This window comes from Bombina bombina, chromosome 6, assembly GCF_027579735.1.
Source record: "Bombina bombina isolate aBomBom1 chromosome 6, aBomBom1.pri, whole genome shotgun sequence".
In the NCBI taxonomy this organism is placed as follows: domain Eukaryota; kingdom Metazoa; phylum Chordata; class Amphibia; order Anura; family Bombinatoridae; genus Bombina; species Bombina bombina.
Genome location: NC_069504.1, coordinates 478,467,822 through 478,491,923, shown reverse-complemented (window position 1 = coordinate 478,491,923; position 24,102 = coordinate 478,467,822). Strand labels below are relative to the sequence as shown.

General features: G+C 41.6%; 1 protein-coding gene across 7 annotated transcripts in view; it reads right to left on the bottom strand.

Annotated features, from left to right (window-relative positions):
- The window catches only part of HERC1 (HECT and RLD domain containing E3 ubiquitin protein ligase family member 1), a 683,410-nt gene that overhangs the window by 160,417 nt on the left and 498,891 nt on the right, over window positions 1-24,102 (bottom strand). For 5 of the 7 annotated variants that reach the window (XM_053717285.1, XM_053717290.1, XM_053717286.1 and 2 more), the window contains exons 45-48: window positions 22,794-23,014; window positions 16,205-16,470; window positions 8,221-8,273; window positions 7,942-8,142 (exon numbers count right to left, since the gene is read on the bottom strand). In XM_053717285.1, the coding sequence (XP_053573260.1) occupies window positions 7,942-8,142; window positions 8,221-8,273; window positions 16,205-16,470; window positions 22,794-23,014 (741 nt within the window). The remainder of the gene's footprint in view (window positions 1-7,941; window positions 8,143-8,220; window positions 8,274-16,204; window positions 16,471-22,793; window positions 23,015-24,102) is intronic. The other 2 variants (XM_053717288.1, XM_053717289.1) reach the window with 2 other exon arrangements.

The following is a 24,102-nucleotide window of genomic DNA, read 5'->3' as shown; positions in this document are numbered from 1 at the left end:
ATGAGAGATTATAGAAAGTTATGGTAGAGTGTGAGAAAGCCAGAGTCTACATTAAGTCCTTCATTTCTGGTATTGAAATGTGTGATCATTTTCATCTCAAACGTCTTTCGTTCATGAGAGTCTATGAAATTCCCTTTAAGAATTTTAATCCTGAGGTTAAGGATGGAGTGACCAGTCTGGGTGAAGTGATGACCAACAGGGGTACAATATTCATTTTCCTTGTGGTTTTTGATCGAGTGTCTGTGTAGATTCATTCTGAGATGCAGCTTTAGGCCAGTTTCTCCAATGTAGCAACCTCTGTCACACGCTGTACACTGTATCATGTACACCACATTAGCAGATGAGCACGAATAAGATCCTTTAATATTGTATGACGCGTTGTTGTGTCTGGCTGTGTTGTTGTCACATATATGTTGACACAGTTTGCAGAGTGATTTGTTGCATCGTGCAGTGCCATTCTGTGTAAGCTTCTGTTCTGTGGTTAATTTGCTGCGGACCAATCTCTGTCTCAGGTTAGGCGGTTGTTTGAATGCTAGTATGGGGGGTTCAGGAAATATTTTTTTGAGTGTGGGGTCCTCTGAAATTAGTGGTTGTAGCTCTTTAATAATTTTGCGCACTCCTTCCAGAGTAGGGTTGTAAGTGACTACTAGAGGGGTTCTTGTTTTGTTTTCCTTTTCTTTGTATTGTAGGAGTCTTTCCCGTGGTGTTTTTCGGGCAGATTTGATTTTTTTTAGGTATTGTCCTTTCCTTGTAGTCCTTTTGCCTAAATGACTCTGACAGTGTACTCAGGTGCTGATCTCTGTCTTTTGTGTCAGAGCAAATGCGGTGATATCTGATAGCTTGGCTGTAGATGATACCTTGTTTGGTGTGATTGGGATGGAAAATCTGGTACCTTCCAATCCTCAGATGGGTACCTTCTACATGGTACCCAAAATCCACAAGCCAGGAAACCCAGGACGCCCCATTATAACAGGTATGGGAACACTCACTGAACAAATATCTGGCCTAATAGAAAACATTCTTAAGCCTCTTGTTATTAAGACTGATAGCTTTATACAGGACACTACAGACTTCCTTAATAAACTTAACCAGATAAATTAACTACCTGGTAACACTATACTAGTTACTATGGATGTGGAATCCTTATACAGCAACATCCCGCATAAGGATGGTATTGAGACACTACACACTGATTCCTATTTAAAACTTTAATTTAGTTAAACAACATCTCTGAGCTGTAAATATGTTCAAGGGGAGCATAGCAGGGTTAAAGGGACAGTCTAGTGCAAAACAAACTTTTGTTATTCAGATAGGGAATGCAATTTTAAACAATTTTCCAATTTTCTTCTATCACCAATTTTGCTTTCTCTTGGTATTCTTAGTTGAAAGCTAAATCTAGGAGGTTCATATGCTAATTTCTAAGCCCTTGAAGGCCGCCTCTTAGCTTATTATCTATTTTTTAAAACAAAACATATTGTGGTGTAGACTGTCCCTTTAATAGAGCCCTTATATAGTGGCAACAAGACTAAATATGGGTTACAAAAATGAAGTGAGGTGTGTAACTTGGGGAACTGTCACTTTAAATATATTTATATAAGGAGTAAAGAACTCCAAGTTCCAGTTATAAAGGAAACTACTGAATAGGTGCTATTAGAAGTGTCAGCTAAATAAAAAAAAAAAGATATGTAGTGGTTACCACACATGTCCTAGTAGGGGAAGTGAGGGAATAAGCTATAGCGTCATCGGAGAATATATAACTAGCGACCAAATCTAGCTATTAACTTGCTATGCAATCGTGGTTCCAGTTAGGGGTTTATATAATCAAAACATTCTAATGCACATTTGCTCTAGTATCCTAAATCACACTGCACACTGACCGAACATCAGGCACTCGACTCGACCATCAGGTGACAGATACGTATGATGTTTAAACAATATTCTAAGCGATATACAAAGACCTATGCTCTATATTTCACATAACTATGGCCTCTAACACCCCATAAAGTAAACAATAACTCAGAGACTCTTCTGGATAGGGCAACAACATGCTAATTTACAATATCCCCCTATGCTTTTAGAAATGGAAATGTGGAGGTGATATTAGGCATTGAATTACAGTAAACATAACGTGCATTATATTGCAGTGTATCCAATCAAAAGATTGTCATTATTGTCTGCAGTATGACAGTAAAGTATTCCGATGTCTACCATAAGATATTCAGTGACAGTTAGTCCCCGATCATCTGAGAGCCTAGAGTCATATCATCTCCGGGAACAGTGCCATTTCATCCGATGTCAGCCGCTCCTTGACAGGAGGGAGCTGTAGTTTGAAACCATATAGGCTGACTTACAATACGTGGAAAGTTCCAGCAGGAAAATCCTGCGCTTAATGGAAGGGTACATGAGAACAGTTGTGATCACCTCACGAGTATATCTCCAGCTGCCTCCGGGTGAAAAACCTCCAGACGTATCCAGGTAAGGCCCATCTGGTATCCCCTCTCAACCGGCCGCATCTCCAGGGGGTCCGGTGTCAGCACAACATTATGCGTCAGAGCGTTGGAGCTGGGACATGAAGAAGTTTGTAGCAGTTTGGAGTTAGGCAAAGTCCCATTGATGTCTCCAGTCGTACTGCCTGAGTGAACAGCTTCGCCTGAAGTATAGAGGTGATTGCTGTCGCAGACCACTGTGGATTGCCGTAACAGGGTGGGTCTCGCTCTGGGCTGAGAGTCATGGCGCTCCCCAGAGAACCGCTTCTCCCCACTCTCAGCTCCGCCCAAGAGAAGTATAGTGTTGTTTCATCTTGCATGCCATTAAATGTAGAAAAGCAGTTATTTCAGCTTCCATTGTGGTTTGTTGTAGCCGCACGTGTAATCCGTTTCTCGGCACTGATATTGCACACCGTTCTGGCTTCTAGAAGGTCCTTTATATAACGTGGAGCCTGAATCCACTCTACCCCACTAAGTGGGGGGGGGGGGGGGAGATGGTACAATGGTGATAGAGGCCGCAGCCTGTGGTGTTAGCTGTTGAGAATCTTCAGGTTTGGAGAGATACAAGAAAATAGCATCATTTGATTGTGAGCCTTTTTTTTAGTGGCTGCGGCCAAGACATGTCCCAGTTTGTATTTATTTTAACTAGGTAGACTAGTTCGTAAATAGTTATTAACTTTTTAATAACTACCTAGTTAAAATAAATACAAACTTACCTGTGAAATAAAACCTAACCTGCCTTACAATAAAACCTACCATTACAAAAACAACAACGAAATTATCCAAAAAAATAAAGATTAATCCTATTCTAATACCCTTAAAAAAACACCACAAAATAAAAAACCCTACTCTAGAATAAACTACCAAGGGCCCTTAAAAGGGCCTTTTGGGGGGCCCTTAAAAGGGCCTTTTGGGGGGCCCTTAAAAGGGCCTTTTGTAGGGCATTGCCTAAGTTAAACAGCTCTTTTGCTACAAAAAACACCTTACACAAAATAAACAAATTATCAAAAATAAAAAAGAATTACACCTAATCTAATAGCCCTATCAAAATAAAAAAGCCCCCCCAAAATAAAAATAAAAACCCTAGCCTAAAATAAACTACCAATGTTCCTTAAAAGGGCCTTTTGCTGGGCATTGCCTCAAAGATATCAGCTCTTTTATCTGTAAAAAAAATACAAACACCCACCAACAGTAAAACCCACCACCCAACCAACCCCCCCAATAATAAAAAATAAAAAAAACTATCTAAAATAACCTAAGCTACCCATTGCCCTGAAAAGGGTATTGGTATGGGCATTGCCCTTAAAAGGGCATTTAGCTTTTTTATTGCCCAGACCCTAAACTAAAAAAAAAAACACTAACCCCCGACGATCCACTTACAGTTGCTAAAGTCCCACTTGAAGGATCCATCCAGTTGGCAAAGTTATCATCCATGCGGCAAGAAGTCTTCATCCAGGCAGCCTCTTCTATCTTCATCCAGCCGGCGAAGTCCTCATCCATGCAGCAAGTAGTCTTCATCCAGGCGACCTCTTCGATCTTCATCCAGCTGGCGAGGAGCGGTTCCATCCTGAAGACATCCAGCTCGGAGCATCCTCTTCATACGGTCGCTGCCGCACACTGAATCTTCAATGAAAGGGACGCGATTCAAGATGGCTTCCCTTGCATTCCTATTGGCTGAAAATTTTGAATCAGCCAATAGGAATTAGGGCCGCGCCGGCTGGATGAATATCGAAGAGGCTGTCTGGATGAAGACTTCTTGTTGCATGGATTGGATAAGGACTTCGCCGGCTGGATGAAGACTTCTTGCCGCATGGATGATGACTTCACCGGCTGGATGGATCCTTCAAGCGGGACTTCAACAACTGTAAGAGGATCGTCGTGGGTTAGTGTTAGGTTTTTATAAGGGTTTTTTGGGTGTTTTTTTTTTTAGTTTAGGGTTTGGGCAGTAAAAGAGCTAAATGCCCTTTTAATGGCAATGCCCATACAAATGCCCTGTTCAGAGCAATGGGTAGCTTAGGTTATTTTAGATAGTTTTTTTTATTTGGGGGGGTTGGTTGAGTGGTGGGTTTTACTGTTGGGGGTGTTTGTATTTTTTTTACAGGTAAAAGAGCCGATATCTTTGGGGCAATGCCCCACAAAAGGCCCTTTTAAGGGCCATTGGTAGTTTATTGTAGGCTAGGTTTTTTTATTTTGGAGGGGCTTTTTAATTTTGATAGGGCTATTAGATTAGGTGTAATTCTTTTTTTATTTTTGATAATTTATTTTTCATAATTTAGTGTTTTGTTTTTTGTAATTTAGTTAAGTTTTTATTTTTTGTAATTAGAAACTTTTTGTAATTTTTAGAGTAGTGTTAGGATTTTTTATTGGTAGTTTAGTTTTATTTAATTGGTAGTTAGTTTCATTTTAGTTTAATAATTATAATAGTTTAATTGTTATTTTAATTTTTTTTTTTTTATTTGACAGGTAAGTTTTAATTTAAGCTAGGGAAATTGTAATTTTAATATAAAGTTAGGGGGTCGTTAGGTTTAGGGGTTACTAGTTTAAATTAGTTTATTTTGTTGTGGGGAGGCTTTCGGTTTAGGGTTAATAGGTTTATTATAGCGGCAGAGTGGGCGGACGGCAGATTACGGGTTAATAATATTGAAATAGTGTTTGCGATACGGGAGGGCGGCAGTTTAGGGGTTAATAAGTTTATTATAGTGGCGACAATGTCGGGGAGCGGCGGAATAGGGGTTAATACATTTTTTTTTTAGTGGCGGCGATGTCGGGAGCGGCAGATTAAGAGTTAATGAGCATATTATAGTGTTTGCGATGCGGGAGGGCCTTGGTTTAGTGGTTAATAGATAGTTTATGGGTATTTAATGTACATTGTAACACTTTAGTTATGAGTTTATGTTACAGCTTTGTAGTGTAAAACTCATAACTACTGACTTTAGATGGCGGTACAGAGCTTGTCGTTTTAGGCTGTAACGCTCACTTTTTAGCCGTACCGCAAAACTTGTAATACTGGCGCTATGGGAATCCCATGAAAAAATTTAATTTTTACGTGTGCGGGACTGACGTTGCGTTACAGGCTAAAAGGTGTGTGGTACACCTATACCGACAACACTTGTAATAGCTGCGGTGCTGTATTAACGCTGAAAATGCCAGATTTTCAGCGTTACAAGCCGCAACGCAAAACTTGTAATCTAGGTGTTTATTAGGTACACCCTCCTAGTACTGGGTTGGTTTTGCCTTCAGAACTGCCTTAATTCTTCACTGCATAGATTCAACAAGGTGTTGGAAACATACCTCAGACATTTTGGTCCATATTGACGATAGCATGACGCAGTTGCTGCAGATTTGTCGTCTGCACATCCATAATGCAAATCTCCCGTTCCACCACATCCTAAAGGTGCTCTATTGGATTGATATCTGGTGACTGTGGAGGCCACTGGAGTACAGTGAACTCATTGTCATGTTCAAGAAACCAGTTTCTGATTATTTGAGCTTTGTGACATGGTGCATTATCCTGCTGGAAGTAGCCATCAGAAGATGGGTACACTGTAGTCATAAAGGGATGGACATGGTCAGCAACAATACTCAGGTAGGCCATGGTGTTTAAACAATGCTCAATTGGTACTAAGGGGCCCAAAGTGTGCCAAGAAAATATTCCCCACACCATTACACCACCACCACCAGCCTGAACCGTTGATACAAGACAGGATGGATTCATGCTTTCATGTTGTTTACGCCAAATTCTTAACCTACCATCTGAATGTCGCAGCTGAAATCAAGACTCAACAAACCAGGCAACATTTTTCCAATCTTCTATTGTCCAATGTTGGTGAACCTATGTGAAATGTAGCCTCAACTTCCTGTTTTTAGGTGACAAGAGTGGCACCCGGTATGGTCTTCTGCTGCTGTAGCCCATCTGCTTTAAGGTCCAACGTGTTGCACATTCAGGGATGGTATTCTGCATACCTTGGATGTAATGAGTGGTTATTTGAGTTACAAACTATTATAAATAGGGAGAAAATAAGGAAAAGTAGTCCTTATAAAAAGATAGGGAATTCAGCACTCTCATATACACATTTAAAGAGACAGAGATATAAATATCTCAAGGTATCAACCTAAGTATTAAGATAAATAGAGCAGAGTGTGGAGCCAGGTAGAAACCCAGAATAAAGACTTGACAACTAGCATGCTTGCAAGGCACTCATAATTTTATTATTTACAAAAAGCAACAAAATTCTTAGTAAAGGTCATGTGACTATAAAGGTAATTTAAAACAAAATTTAATCAAAAATATGAGCTAAAAAGCTAAATTTAGCTTTTTAGCTCATATTTTTGATTACATTTTGTTTTAAATTACCTTTATGGTAATTTTGTTGCTTTTTGTAAATAATAAAATTATGAGTGCCTTGCAAGCATGCTAGTTGTCAAGTCTTTATTCTGGGTTTCTACCTGGCTCCACACTCTGCTCTATTTATCTTAATACTTAGGTTGATACCTTGAGATATTTATATCTCTGTCTCTTTAAATGTGTATATGAGAGTGCTGAATTCCCTATCTTTTTATAAGGACTACTTTTCCTTATTTTCTCCCTATTTATAATAGTTTGCAATACTTATATAGGGTCTGCACCTCTAGTTTGATATTACTACACAGAGCTAAAATATTGGTAAATGGCTCCCTTATCTCCATTTTTTATTTGGTTATTTGAGTTAGTCGCCTTTTTATTATCTCAAACCAGTCTGCCCATTCTCCTCTGACCTCTGACATCAACAAGGCATTTTTGTCCACACAACTGCCGCTCACTGGAAATTGTCTCTTTTTCTGACCATTCTCTGTAAATCCTAGAGATGGTTGTGCGTGAAAATCCCAGTAGATCAGCAGTTTTTTAAATACTCAGGGCAGCCCGTCTGGCACCAACAACCATGTCACATTCAAAGTCACTCCCCATTTTGATGCTTGGTTTGAACAGCAAGTCTTTACCATGTCTAGATGCCTAAATACATTGAGTTGCTGCCATGTGATTGGCTGATTAGCAATTTGTGTTACCAAGCAATTGAACAGGTGTACCTAATAAAGTGGCCGGTGAGTATGTGTAGATATATATATCAGCCTGTGAAAAGCCTCTTTAGTATGTTTATCTGATTACCTGTGGCCAAATAGGACTATATGTAGATGAGGTTATGCTAGATCAAGCAGAATTAGCAGGGCCTGGTAAAATACAGAATACTTAAAAATGCAGAATTCACTCCTGCCTCTCTGTAAGCAGCAGAATAAAATGAGACAAAATAAATCTAATATACATTGTATTTTGTCTGTGCAAACATATAAAAAGACAAGCTAAAGGTTTATTGGTATAGCCAATCAGCACATACAAAACTTCTTGAGGCAGTAAAAGAGAAAAATTAATAGAACATATTATTCTTACAAGGAATATTCTGTCTCATTGTAGCTAGCCTACCAATTTGCATTAGTGTTTCCTCCATGCTGTTGGTGGCTGTCACCATAGCCACAGATGCTCCAAGTGGGTCACTGTCAGGAAACTGAACTGGCTCTGGAACTATCCTGCGATCATTAAGGCCAAGAGGACCAGCAAGAAGCTCAAATTCCTCTTCTCCAGTTAGCTTCTCATCCTCATCAACATCCAGCATGTCCCAGTCTTCTATCAAATACAACACATATTATGTCTCGCTCTAAGTGAGAAAGTTATTAAAACAGTAACGGTCCCTGTCCTTCTTACCTTCATAAACACTATCTTGCTTGCCAATCAGATCAGGGGCATGTCCTTTATATCTAAAGCAAAGAGTATATAACTATTAGATAAATACTATTTAATACAGCGATATTAGTAAATAGACTAAGAGATTTAAACATCTATCAGGTTTTCTTCCATCAAAATCTTTGGTAGACAACTTAACACAGAGAACAAAATATATATATTCTTAAACAAGAATATGAGGAGTATCTGTTATAAGGTATGGAGACTGGATGATTATTATAACTCTTAGAGCTGAAGAAATACTACTTCCGTTTTGTGGTTAGGGTTCTCATATAGGCGATGAGGACATCTTTCCTTTTTACTTAAAGAGACAGTCTACTCAAAATAAAACTTTTAGGATTCAGATAGGGCATGCAATTTTAAACAACTTTCCAATTTACTTTAATCATAAAATTTGTATCGTTCTCTTGGCATTCTTTGTTGAAAGCTAAACCTAGGTAGGCTCATAAACTGATTTCTAAGACATTGAACCGCCTCTTATCTCAGTGCATTTTGACAGTTTTTCACAGTTAGACACTGATAGTTCATGTGTGCCATATATATATAGAGTCAGCACTGATTAGCTAAAATGCAAGTTTGTCAAAAGAACTGAAATAAGAGGGCAGTCTGCAGAGGCTTAGATACAAGGTAATCACAGAAGTAAAAAGTATATTAATATGTCAGTGCTGGTTATGCAAAACAGGGGAATGGGTAGTAAAGGGATTATCTATCTTTTTAAACAAATATTTTCAAGTAGACTGTCCCTTTAAATTCTTTTTTTTAAAGAAATACAGTCTGCAAAATAATGATTATATATTTGGTTATTTTTACATTTACCTTATCAACACTCAACATTCTCAACACATAGTTGTTAACAAAATGAAGGGAGCAGAGGTTTTATAATCTTTTGATATTATTCTAAAAAAGGAAAGTAATAAATTAATTATGCTTACCTGATAATTTAATTTCCATCGTTACGAGGAGAGTCTACGGCTTCATTCTTTACTTGTGGGAAATACAGAACCTGGCCACCAAGAGGAGGCAAAGACACCCCAGCCAAAAGCTTAAATACCTCCCCCACTCCCCTCATCCCACAGTCATTCTGCCGAGGGAGCAAGGAACAGTAGGGGAAATATCAGGGTATAAAAGGTGCCAGAAGAACAAACAAATTTAGGTCCGCCCAAAGGAGAACAGGACAGGAGCCGTGGACTCTCCTCGAAACGATAAAAATTAAATTATCAGGTAAGCATAATTTATGTTTTCCATCTAATATGAGGAGACTCCACGGCTTCATTCATTACTTGTGGGAAACACATACTCAAGCTCTAGAGGACACTGAATGAAAAAAACGGGAGGGTAAAAGGAGGCGGACCCTAATCTGAGGGCACCACAGCCTGCAAAACCTTTCTCCCAAAAGCTGCTTCAGCCGAAGCAAAAACGTCAAATTTGTAAAACTTTGTAAAAGTATGTAAGGAGGACCAGGTAGTCGCCTTACAAATCTGCTCCATAGAGGCCTCATTCTTAAAGGCCCAAGAAGAAGCCACAACTTTAGTTGAGTGAGCTGTAATCCTCTGAGGAGGCTTATGTTCCGCTGTCTCATAAGTCAAACGAATCATGCTCCTCAGCCAAAAGGGTAGGGAAGTAGAAGCCTTCTGCCCTTTGCGCTTCGCCGAATAGACTACAAATAAAGCTGAAGTCCGTCTAAAATTCTTCGTAGCCTGAAGATAGAATTTCAAAGCTCAAACCAGAATTTCAAGGCTCGAACCACATCCAAGTTATGAAGTAACCGTTCCTTCGAAGAATACGGTTTAGGACACAAGGAAGGACCACAATTAGCTGATTAATATTGCGATCAGACACAAATTTAGGAAGAAACCCCAATCCAGTGTGAAGAACTGCCTTATCTGCATGGAAAACCAGATAAGGAGGCTCACATTGCAAGGCCGCTAATTCAGACACTCTGCGTGCCGGATCAATGGCCAGAAGAAAAAGAGCCTTCCAAGTCTTGATGTCAAGAGAATGCATAGGCTCGAACGGAGGCCCCTGCAAAACCTACAGAGCCAGATTCAAACTCCAAGGAGGAGCAGAATGTCTAAACACGCCTGATCCTGGAAAAAGCCTGAACAAAAGACTGAATATCAGGGATCTCAGCGAGCTTCTTGTGTAACAGCACAGATAGAGCCGAAATCTGTCCCCTTAAGGAACTTGCGGCAAGTCTCATCTCCAGACCGTCCGAGAGGAAGGAAAGAATTACCTTATGCCAAGAATATCCACAAGATTAACACCAGAGTAAGTCCTCTTACAGGTAAACTCTTACCTGTACCTCTTACAGGTAAACGGCTTTCTGGCTTGAATGAGAGTATCAATCACCCTCTCAGAAAAACCTCTTCTGGCTAAGACTAAGCATTCAATCTCCACGCAGTCAGTCTCAGAGAATCTAGATTGTGCTGCACAAAGGGGCCCTGTAACAGCAGATTCCTGCGACAAGGCAGCCTCCACGATGAAGCAATCAGAATAGTTGACGCTTGCTCCTGTTTGATGTGTGCCACTACACAAGGTAGAAGTGGTAACGGTGGAAAAATGTACACTAGGTTTAATCCCCAAGGCACTGCTAAGGCATCTATCAGTTCCGCCTGGGGATTCCTGGACCGCAACCCGTATCTAGGTAGCTTGAAGTTGAGTCTGGACGCCATGAGATCCATCTCCGGAGTCCCCCAACTGTTGCAAATCTCCGCTAACACATCGGGGGGAAGAGACCATTCCCCCGGATGAAAAGACGGTCTGCTGAGAAAATCCGACTCCCAGTTGTACACACCCGGAATGTGGATCGCTGAAAGCGAGCAGTCGTAGGTCTCTGCCCACTCCAGAATCCAAGACACTTCCCTCATGGCTTCTCGTACCCCCCTGATGGTTGATGTAAGCCACAGAGGTAATATTGTCCGACTTGAATCTGATGAACTTGGACGAACTGAGGAGGGGCTAAGCCCCCAGAGCGTTGAAGATCGCCCGAAGTTCAAGGATGTTGATCGGGAGAAAAGACTCTTTCCGATTCCACCTGCCCTGTGCCTTCCTGGCACCCCAAACCACTCCCCAACCTGAGAGACTCGCGTCCGTAGTCATGATCTTCCAAGATGGTCTGAGGAAGGATGTCCCTTGGGACAGCTGATCAGGATGGATCCACCAAGAGAGATTCCATCGACCCGTCCAGAGAGATCATTTGGGATAGGTCCGAATGATTACTATTCCACTGCTTCAGCATGCACAGCTGAAGAAGCCGGAGATGGAACCTGGTGAATGGAATGACATCTATAGTGGACACCATGAGCCCAATCACTTTCATGCAACGGGCCACTGATGGCCTTGAGGAGGATTGAAGGGCAAGACAGCTGGAGACCACCTTGCAATGTCTCTTGTCTGTTAGGAATATCTTCATGGCAACGGAGTCTATTAGTGTGCCCAGGAACTCCACTCTGGTACTGGGAACCAGACAACTCTTCCCTGAGTTCACTTTCCAACCATGAGATTGCAGAGGAAGGAGAAGAATTCTCGAATGATCCTCTGTCAACTGGTAGGACGGAGCCTGAACCAGAATGTCGTCCAGATAAGGAGCCACTGAAATCCCTCTGGATCTCGCTACCCTGAGCAGAGCTCCAATAACCTTTGTGAAGATTCTTGGAGCCGTGGCCAACCCAAAGGGAAGAGCTACAAACTCGAAGTGCTGATCCAGAAAGGCGAACCTTAAGAACCTGAAATGATCCTTGTGGATTGGAAATGAAGGTAAGCGTCCTTCAAGTCTATTGTGGTCATAAACTGGCCCGCTTGAACTAGGGGCAGTATTGACCTTATCGTTTCCATTTTAAACGACAGAACCGACAGAAACTGTTTTAAGCATTTTAATTCTAGAATTGGGCGAAACGTGCCCTCTTTCTTTGGTACCAGGAAAAAGTTTTAAATAGTATCCTAGACCCCTTTCTGCTAGAGGTACCGGTACAATTACTCTTAAAGAGATGAGATCCCTCACGCACTCTAGAAAAGCATTTCTTTTTCTGGATGTGATAAAAGATTTCACAAGAGGAATCTGCCCCTGGGAGGTCGAGTCTTGAAACCTATCCTGCACCCCTGGGCAACAACTTCCAGAACCCAAGGATCCTGAATGTCTCTCAACCAAGCCTCTGCGAAAAGAGAGAGTCTGCCCCTTTTAGATCCAGAGACGGATCGGGGGCTTCTTGCTCTGTTTGGATTTATTCCAAGACTGAGATGGTTTCCAAGATCCCTTGGACTGCTTGGGTTTCGCAGCAGGCTGCTGTCATTGGGACTAGTCCGAACGAAAAATGTTATCCTGCGGAGGAAAGGCACCCTTGTCCCCTGTGACCGTGGATATGATCGAGTCCAGGCCTGGACCAAAAAGGATCTTTCCCTTAAATGGAAGGGATAGTAATCTAGATTTGGACGTCATGTCAGCCGACCACGACTTCAACCACAGGGCCCTCCGGGCCAGAACAGAAAAGCCGGATGTCTTAGCATTCAAGCGGATAATCTGCATATTAGCATCACAAACGAATTAGCAACCCTCAGGGCCTTAATTCTTTCATGAATTTCATCAAGAAGAGTCTCCACCTCGGCTCCCGCCACTGCAGCAACCGCGGCTGCAGGTTGAAAAAAACGAACCCTGTGTGCTGAAACATTTTTTTAACAGGGTCTCTAATTTCTTATCCATCGGTTCCTTAAACGATGAACTATCCTCAAGCGGGATAGTGGTGCGTTTAGCGATTGTGGAGATAGCTCCATCCACCTTAGGCACAGATCCCCATAACTCAAGTTGAGCATCTGGAACCGGGAACAATTTTTTAAAGGAAGAAGGGGAGAAAGACAATCCCAGTCTCTCCCATTCATTCTTGATAATATTCGCCATATTTACAGGAACCAGGAAGGTCTGGGACACTACCCTGTCCTCAAAACCTTATCCAGCTTATGAATAGAAGGTTCCTCCGGTAGTTTCAGTTCCGGAACCTCTAGACACGCTAACACCTCTTAACAAAAAGCGTAAGTTCTCCATCCTAAACCTAAAGTCTGGTTCTTCCACTGCCAGAGGCCTAGAGGCCGCAGATTCCGACCTAGAGAGAGAGGCCTCTGAAGTATCGGAATCCTCAGCATCAGTGGAAAATCTAGTCTCAGATACATCCAACGGAGTAGATGACCCCTGGGAAGGATAGCAATGTTTAACCTTTCGCTTGCTCTTGGCCGGGCGAGGTGAAGCACTAATGACCGCAGAGACCGTTGTTTGCAACTGTTTAGCAAAATAGGGCGGCAACGTGGCCCCTCCCGCAGGAGGATTAGAAGTGCACTGGGGATCTGCATGTGTAATCGGAGATGAATGTAGGGAACGCACCTCATGGGTCGGACACCCCTCGGAGGTGGACTGCTCAGTGGTACCAAACATTTTATTTCTTTTAGATATCACTATCTTATCGAGGCATGTGGAACATAGTTGAGCAGGTGGAGATACTGAAACCTCCTCACAATAAACACAGGCATAAGATTTAGTTAAAGTGGGAGTACCCTCTAAAATATCAGAGTCCTCCATAGCTTGCACTTTATAAGGACTACAGAAAAGGATTAAATGGCACCTTTATACTTCCAACGGCCGGGGCACTCACCACCTCCTATGACCCAGGCCCACAGAGAAACCTTGTAAACATCTCCTGCAACCGACAGACAGGAAAGGAAGAGAAAGAGGCCACATGGTACCGTGCAGGACCTCCCCCGCAGCCAGAAAAAAAGCATGCCAACTAAACGGGCTGCGCAGTATTCAAGGAAGGAAAAACCTGACTTTTCCACATTGCCAGATCCACATCTCACACATGTTGCAGCAAAAACACAATAAAACACAATCATGTATACATCCCCCCTGTTCAATAATCACCTTCCGGAGATATTAACCCTTGATTCTATACAGATAAAGGAGCCACACTGTGACCCTGTCTTCTTGCGTTATCATTATAGATATAACAATGAAACGATCTTACCAGAATCAATGCCGTGGAACAGGAACACGGCCTCTCAAGTTTGACAGTGTGTAGCTGCGCTCCTGACATGGACTTGAGTGAAGAAAGCAGCCAGTGAAACTCGTCAACACTGATTGATTAAGGAGCTGTAAATATGAGTCGGGATTGTTTCGCAGAAAGACTCTCCCTGCATCTCCGGACTTTCATCCATGCTCTCATTGAGAGGCTGACAGGACTACTTAAAACTCCAGTCCCATTCCGAAGAGTACTACTCTCAATAAGAGACTACTCCGAAATCTTCTGACACTTCTCTGCCATCCTCCCATGACGAAAGGCAAAGAATGACTGGGGATGAGGGGAGTGTGTGTGTGTGTGTGTGTGTGTGTGTGGGGGGGGGGGGGGGTGGTATTTAAGACTGTGGCTGGGGTTTCTTAGCCTCCTTCTGGTGGCCAGGTTCTGTATTTCCCACAAGTAATGAATGAAGACGTGGACTCTCCTCATATTAGATAGAAATATGTTTTTATTAAGAAACCAAGCAACAGCATGCAACATTTACTGAAGGTCAAAGATGTTAAAGAATTAGAGGTTACAATTTCTGAAAACTTTCCAAATGTACTTATAGTGTCAAATTTACATCTTTGATATAATTTGTTGAAACTTGGTTCCCTTACATGACTAAATGTCTAGGCAGGTTCAGGAGCATGGGCATGTCTTGAGCACTATATGGCAGCTGTATTAGTAACAATGTTGTACATTTTTGGTTGATAAACACTAAAATAAATGTTAATTTATATCAATTGTCTTCCCCTGCTGCAATAGTAGAATTTATTTCAGTCAAGTTTATTTTATAAAATTGAAAAAGGAAGAAGAGGACGACTCCTAGTGCAATACAATTAGATGTATGGACCCCGTAAGCAAATCCCAAGAAGATGGGTACTCACAATGTGTAGCGTACACGACAGTGCAAGATACGCTTACTGGGTATATTTCAGTGGCCCAGTGCACATATGGATAGACAAAGGGTTTCCTCTGGTAACAAATACGAGCAGCAAAAAATGAACAGGAGACTCTAGGTATTCGGTAAAATGAAGAACTTTATGTAATGCTAAATGCAATAGCAACTTACAACAATAAAATTGTTTATAATATCAGTAAAACACGCTACGCGTTTCTCAGCGTTAACCACGCTGTTTCCTCAGGCTAGTTACTAGCCTGGGGAAACAGCGTTGTTAACGCTGAGAAACGCGTAGCGTGTGCGCTACACATTATGAGTACCCATCTTCTTGGGATTTGCTTACGGGGTCCATACATCTAATTGTATTGCACTAGGAGTCACCCTCTTCTTCCTTTTTCAATTTTCCAGACTGCCGAATCTGTCCTTGATTCCAGGAGGAGCTGCCCTTGTCTGTGCACAGTACACTGGGACACTGCTGAGTTCCCAGATCGTTATCCTCTGCACTATCTTTGCAGCGGACTCTGTGAGTATTATTTCACCACCCAGACTCTTATGCTATATATATATATTGGCTACATAAGGAGGCGCCCTTTCTGTCTTTTTGTATTTTCAAAGTTTATTTTATAAACGCATATAGGGAAATACATATAAAATATATATCCTTTTTGCTTTGCATGAACAAAGTAATATGTTTCACAATTTACTAATTAGCCCTATAACTGATACTGAAGAGTCAAACATCTCAGTAGGTTTTCAGTCTCTTGAAGAGATAAGCTCCCATCCTCCTCCTTAGTACTTCTGTATCTTCAGGAACTGAAAATACTAACAGCCCTCTTAACATTAGACAGTCACTAAACAACGCAGTGCATAGGGCAGGATAGTACCAGTGGTGCCACCAGTTCTGGATGCTACAAAAGAACCGAAGAGGTGTCTGATAGTAGACAAACTAAAAAATACTCATACAGGAACCAAATGATGACAAGAAAAATGTGTTAAACATTCTCACTTTTCTGTAGTTGCCTTTCTCTTGCTCTTGAGATTCAGATATTTCTCTCTGCAGTTACCACACAGAAGGTAGTAAGGGTTCCCGCTACCACACTCCCCGCCAAACCAACCATCCACATAAGATCCATTGCTGCGGTACCCCTGACGGTTGGCGCTGTGACCACAGCCAGGATGGTATCTCTTCATGTGTTGATTAAAGCTGAGAACACTCGCCTCACAAAGCTCACATATGACCACCTCCTCTCGATCATCGGCATCACATACATGCTGTAGGAAAAGGAAACATAAGTGAACACAGGACAGGGAGATTTAGTGTGCAAAGTCAATGGCTATGTTAAAGTCAGATAGAAAGACCCTTTCTGAATGCCATAAAGACTGAAATCATGCAAAAGTAAACTAGCACTGCAGTACACAATTACATGCAGGACTCTAAAATTCTGTGTAAACAGACAAATAGACTGATACATAGGTAGACAATTATACACATAAACAAACACCAAGGCCACACACTCACTGACTATTTCTGCTCATATTAAAGGGAATGTAAATAGCTGGGTACAGTAGGATGGTTACTATTCACTTAGCTAATGTTTTTCCTCCTGTACCTGCAGCTCTCTTAGGTTGGCACAATACAGAGTGGGAGCTGTACATTTTTGCAGTGACTGTATTTCTCTATTTTATTACTGAGGGCTTTTGATGTTTATGTAACTTTTAAACTGAGTAGAAAATGCAAAAATATAAACAACTGCTCTCTTTTGTTTGAGCTAATCTATAGTGCAAGGTACAGCTGTCAAAAAGCCAACAATGCTCCTGTGAAAGTGCACTGCCTCTGTCACAGGATGCAACAATAGGTGTGTACCAAGATGGTGGCACCCAGTATAAAGATGCAGAACCAACTGGCTTCTGTAATGGGTTAAAACACAACAGCTTTAAAGAAAGCGTCAGGAACCGGAGAAAAAATAATGCTTACCTGATAAATTTATTTCTGTCCGGACATGGAGAGTCCACAACGTCATTCTAATTACTAGTGGGATATTCAACTCCTGGCCAGCAGGAGGAGACAAAGAGCACCCCAGCAAAGCTGTTAAGAAATTCCCTTACCCATAATCCCCAGCCATTCAGCTGAAGGAAAATGGAAAAAGAAGAAAACACAAGGGTGAAAAAGGTGCCTGAGGTTTACTAAAAAAAACAACTGCTGAATTATAATTAAAAAGATGGCGGGTCGTGGACTCTCCATGTCCGGAAAGAAATTTATCGGCTAAGCATACATTTTATTTTATTTCCTATGACATGGAGAGCCCACGGCATCATTCCAATTACAAATGGGAACCAATAGTAGAGAAAAAAGGCAGGAGGACCTAAATAGAAGGCACCACTGCTTGAAAAACCTTTCTCACAAAAGAAGCCTCAGCCGAGGCAAAAGTATCAAATTTGTAGATTTTGGAAAAAGTATGCAAAGAGGACCATGTTGCCGCCTTGCAAATCTGTTCCACAAAAGCTTCATTTTTGAAAGCCCAAGAAGAGGAGAGGAGACAGCCCTAGTGGAATGAGCCATAATTCTCTCAGGAGGCTGCTGTCCAGCAGTCTCATAAGCCAAACAAATTATACTTCTTAACCAGAGGGAAGGAGTAGTAGAAGTGGCCTTATGACCTTTATGCTTTCCAGAGAAAACAAGAAACAGGGCAGATGATTGCCTACAATCTTTAGTTGCTTGAAGGTAAAACTTTAGAGCACACACAATATCCAAGTTATGCAAAAGACGTTCCTTATGAAAAGAAGGATTAGAAGAAAAAGAAGGAACTACAATTGCCTGATTAATGTTTCGATCTGACACCACCTTAGGGAGAAAATCCAATTTAGTACGAAAGACCGCCTTAGCTGCATGAAAGATAAGGTATGGGGAATCACACTGTAGAGAAGAAAGCTCAGAAACTCTGCAGAAGAAATAGCAAGGAGAAATAAAACCTTCCAAGATAACAAATTGATATCAACAACATGCATCGGCTCAAACGGAGGCTGCTGCAAAACTTTAAGAACTAGATTAAATTTGTTGCTCCTCCATGGAACTTTAAACACAGGCCTGATTCTGACCAGGGCCTGTACAAAAGCTTGAACATCTGGTAAGTCTGCTAGACATTTGTGCAAAAGGATAGATCATGCAGAAATCTGACCCTTCAGAGTACTGACTCGCCATACCTTAAGGTAAATCTTGCAAGCAACAGCTTTGCGAGCCTGAAGCATAATATCAATGATCGCTTCAGATAAACCTTGTCTAAACAGAACTAGGCGTTCAATCTCTAAGGAGTCCGCTTCAGAGAATACAGGTTTGGAGGGAGGAAAGGACCCCGAATTTAGAAGGTCCTTCCTCAGAGGTAACCTCCAAGGAGGTAGAGATGACATACTTACCAGATCCACGAACCAGATCCTGCGAGGCCATGCAGGAGCTATTAGGATTACTGATGCTCTCTACTGTTTGAAACAAGCAATGACTCGTGGAAGGAGAGCAAACGGAGGAAACATATATGCTAGAGAGAACATCCAAGGAACCGCTAGAGCATCTATCAGAACAGCCTGAGGATCTCTTGACCTTGAACCGTACTTTGGAACCTTGGTATTTTGGCGGGACGCCATCAGATACAACTTGGGAACCCCCACTTGAGGGTTATCTGAAAGAACACTTCCGGTATGAAAGGTCTGTCTGCTCAGAAAATCTGCCTCCTAATTGTTCACTCCTGGAATGTGGATGGCAGATTGGAGACAATCGTGAGCTTTCACCCACTGCAGAATGCGAGTCACCTCCTTCATGGCCAAGGAACTCAGAGTCCCTCACTAGTGGTTGATGTAAGCCCCTGAGGTGATGTTGTCCAACTGGAATCTGATAAACCGGACTAAAGATAATTGAGGCTACACGGACAGGTCAATGAAGATTGCCTTCAACTCCAAGATGTTTATGGGAAGAGAAGATTCTTCCCGAAACCACAGGCCCTGAGCCTTCAGAGAACCCCAAACAGCTCCCCAGGCTGGCGTCTGTAGTTACAGATCCCAGGAAGATCTCAGGAAGCAAGTGCCCGAGACAGATGTTTCTGTGAAATCCACCATGACAGAAAGTCTCTTGTTAGGGGGTCCAGATTTGTTCTCTGCGACAAATCTGAATGGTCTCTGTTCCATTGACGGAGCATGCAAAGCTGTAGCGGTCGCAGAAGGAAACATAAGGAATGATGTCCATGGAAGCCACCTTCAGACCAATCACCTTCATGCATTGAGCCACTGTTGGATGAGAGGCAGACTGGAAAGAAAGGCAAGCAGCAAGAAGTTTGGATTTTCTGACATCCGTCAGGAAAATCTTCATGAACAAGGAATCTATGATTGTTCCTAGGAAACACACTCTTGTAGACGGAGCTAAAGAACTCTTATCCAGATTCAAGAATCCTAGACCTCATTCCTTTAGAGGGAATGGTACAATAACTCCCAGCGAGTATAGGTCCTTTACGCAATTTAAGAAGGTCTCCTTCTTTACCTGGTTTGAGGATAAACTTGACAGGAGAAATCTGCCCCTTGGAGGGCAAGCCTTGAAACATATTCTGTACCCTGGGATACTATGTCTACAGCCCAAGGATCTGGGACATTGAATATCCAAGCCTGTCGAAAAAGAGAAAGCCTGCCCCCCACCTGATCCAAACTTGGATCGGGGGCAGACCCTTCATGCTGATTTAGAGTCAGCGAAAGGCTTTTTGTTTTGTTGTTCCAGGGCTGGCTGGATTTCCAAGTGCTCCTGAATTGGTCAGGTTTGGAAGAGGGGACTTCTGTCCCTTAAAGTTGTGAAAGGAATGAAAATTAGAAGTCTAACCACCCCTAGGTCGATTATTCTTTTCCTGGGGTAGGAAAGATCCATTTTCACCTGTAATCTCTGAAATGATCTCCGCCAGACGAGGTCCAAACAGAGTTTTTACCTTACAAGGTAAATCCAAAAGCTTGGCCTTTGAAGAAACATCCGCCGGCCAAGATTTTAACCACAGAGCTCAGCGGGCAACCACAGTGAAACTAGACATCTTAGCTCCCAGTCTAATTATCTGCATGTTGGCATCACAGATAAAGGTATTGGCCAGTTTGAGAGCTTTGATCCTATCTTGGATCTACTCTACCGTAGTTTCCTCTGAAATAAGATCAGACAAGGCATTGCACCAATAAGATGCTGCTCCCGCAACTGTGACATTACTCGCTGCAGGCTGCCGCTGTAATCCTTGATGGATGTACATCTTTTTTAAGTAAGCCTCTAGCTTCTTATCCATTGGATCCTTAAAAGAGCAACTATCCTCTATAGGAATGGTAGTTCTCTTAGCAAGAGAAGAAATAGCTCCTTCTACTTTAGGACCAGTGCGCCATGAGTCACGAATAGAGTCAGCATCAGGAAACATCTTTTTAAGAACAGGGAAAGGGGAAAAAGGAACCCCTGGCTTATCCCATTCCTGAGCTATAATTTCAGGCATCTTTCTTGGAACAGGAAAAACCTCCTCAGAAGATGGAGAATCATAAACTCTATCCAGTTTAGAAGACTTTGTGGGGTTGACAGCAACTGAAGGTTCAAAGTCGTTTAAAGTAGCTAGAACCACCTTCAGTAGTAACTGGAGGTGCTCAAGCTTAAGTCTAAAATTTACCTTTTCATATTCTGAAGATTTTTCTGCTAAAGTGTCAGAGTCTGACATTTCACCTTCAGAAGCTACTGAAGTATTTTCCCCATGAGAGAAATGAGAAAGATTGACTAATTGCAGACTTAGAGGGGTCAGAAGCCTTACTATCAGGCAAATGATTTGATTTTCTCTTACGTTTACCCGAGCAGGGAAAGCTGACAAAGCCGCTGATACTGCAGAAGTAATCAGAACGGCAAAATCCCCAGGTAAAAAAACACCCCCAGGTGGATGAGAGGACACAGAAGGCACAGTAGGAGAAACAACTAAGGCTTTTGACGTTTGAGGAGAAAGTTGAGGCATGTCACGCACAGCATTATCCTGAGAGACACTTGGCTCAGAAGGGAGAATTGTTTCTTTAAATTTTTTACGTTTTCGCTAAACATGAGGAACAAAACTGCATAGGTAGGGCAATCTGATTCTCTAAACAAAGTAAAAATCTTTCCATAGAGATAGACTGATCCTGTTATGAATCCATAGCAAAGTATAACAGGCCCACTAGCAATGACTAATAAAGAAATTTTAATATAAAAAATAAAATTAATTCTCAAGGTTAAATATTAAACACCACTTTAGGTTCAAATAATTTGGTCGAAATTTATAAATTTTGAAAACAGCCTCAGATTGCCTGATGCTTCTACCAGCCAGAAAAGACACCCCACTAGTAAGAGGAAAAAAACTGAACTTTCTTGTAGTGATCCTTTCCTCTGGATAATCTGGTGAGCTGATTTAACAGAGCCGTGACAAGAAGCTTCTAGTTGAACGACTATACATTCACTCTCCAACCACTCAGCTCCGTAAAAGCGGAAGTGTGGTTATCATGTGAGCGGGACGAACAGAAAACTGTGCAACAGAAATTCCTTCCTCTCTAAGAAAGAGCACGAAAGTAACCCACAGTTAAAAAACAGCTAAAACTGAAACCGTTAATACTACTGATTAAAATAAGCCCCATCAAAGGTAAAATACATATACAAGCCTCCACACATAGAAGCATTCATGTATGGTAGGTAACTAATAAAGGAAGTCCTCTACCGTTAACCCATTGCATCCCTTAGCCAAGTGAACTCTCTTTGTTTAAGTCTCATACTTGTATAAATAAAAAACACACAAGTGCCTTGTCCCTAATATGAATCCTTAACTGATCAGGATTATTAAGTCCCAAAAGTGATCTGATGAGGATTAACCTCTTAAGTGCTGCTGTCCTTCTGTACCTAGAAGGCAAATCACTTACCTTAGATCCAACTGCAGGACAGATGCTGCTCCTTAGGTGTGGCAGGTACTTCACTCCCTGTCATGGACTTGTAGGAAAAGAAAGAACAGAGTAACCAACTCTAGCTTTCTACAAAAAGGTTAGCAAAGTGTTAAAAGTAAAGCAAAGACAACCTTGCCGCATTTTAACTGCTAAAAGCCATCACTACTCTTACTAAAGAGACTGATGTGGACACAGCTAGACCCAAATCCTTGCTTGCAGGGAAAAATACCCATAAAAGGATTAATATCTTCAGACACCAACTTTGCACATCCTCCATTGACAGAGGCAAAGAGAATGACTGGGGATTATGGGTAAGGAAAGTTACACTTAATAGCTTTGCTGGGGTTCTCTTTGCCTCCTCCAGCTGGCCAGGAATTGAATATCCCACTAGTAATTGGAATGACGTTGTGGACTCTCCATGTCAAAGGAAATAGAAAAAAAACATTTTGCCATTGTTTGGTCCATAAAGAGGACAATAGAAAATAGAAGATTTAACCTAAACTCTGATATTGTTATAGGAACCTGCAACAGATTGCAGATCTCCGGAGCATCTTAAGGGTTAAATACCATGCAAGCCACAGGCCGCATGCAACATTGCAGGATGACAGGGGATTATAGCAGAGATGGGAGCAGCAACTGCCGCTGTCACACACCCATGTTGGCCAGTCCAATACCTCTGGGATCCACATTCCCAGAATATCGTTATCGCTTGCCAGGTCCTGGCCAAACATTGCCTCCATAGCCTCATCATCAAGGTCGATCTCCAACTCCTCATCCAGGTTAAGGTCATACAGGCTTCCAGGTTCCTGCTGAAGAGAAACTCCTTCTCTCCTTCCCTGATTGCGGTGAGCCTGAACTGTACGGTATAGTCCAGCTTTAAGTCAAGGAAGAGAGTAGAGAAGTTGCAAGTAAGTTTCAAAAAGAAAGAGAGAAGAAAATAAGATCATTAACGAAAACTGTATAATTTATTAAAACCATTGCTATTTATGGTTCATTACATGAAATTCATCTGGTAATTGTTATAATATTTATTTATTATGCATTAAGGGGGAGCAGGAATAAGAAGTAAAAACTAAATCTTCAAAAGGAACTGAGTACCCTAAAATAATTATATTTTAACCATTATAAAGCAGACTCTGTTACCATACATTTAAATTTATGAGCGAGTCTGAACACTTCTAAAACAGGTTATTAATAGTATAAGGCTAGTAAAATGCACATACAGAGAGATTAGCCTAACATTACTTATAGTTATAAAAGTATAAAATGTTTTGGAAACTGAATTCAGTGGCTAAATGCTAATCACTGACCATGTGAATACAATCTATTGTTTCATGTGTGCTCTAAAGAGGCTGTGATGTATAGGGGGAGTCTTCTATTTTCATTATTTGTTGACTTCTTTAAAAAGTGCATCTTTTACTAAATGTGCACCTGTTCCACTTCATACGTAAGATGAACACAAGAGAGAACAAATACCTGTCACACATACTCCAGAAATATAGAATTTCTATGTTTGTAACATTACAAAAAGCTTGTTTTCTTTTTCAAGATATGATGAGTCCACGGATTTCATCCTTACTTGTGAGATATCGCCTCCTGGCCAGCAGGAGGAGGCAAAGAGCTCCACAGCAGAGCTGTATAAATAGCTCCTCTCTTCCCTCCCAACCCAGTCATTCTCTTTGCCTGTGTTAGTGATAGGAAGAGGCAAAGTGAGGTGTTATAGATTCTTCAAACAAGTGTTTATTATTTTTTAAAGTAGTGCCTCTGAGTGCTACTTTGTGCTAGGGTGTAGCCTAGACCAGATCACTCTCTTCAGTAAAAAGAGAAGCATTTGGTGGCTTTAAGGCAATAGGAACTGGTGGGACATAATTCTCACTGTGCCTCCTATATATATTTGCTGCCCTACTATAGATAGCCTAAGCACTTTTAACTCAGGCTGATCTTTGTCCACAGGGCTATGGG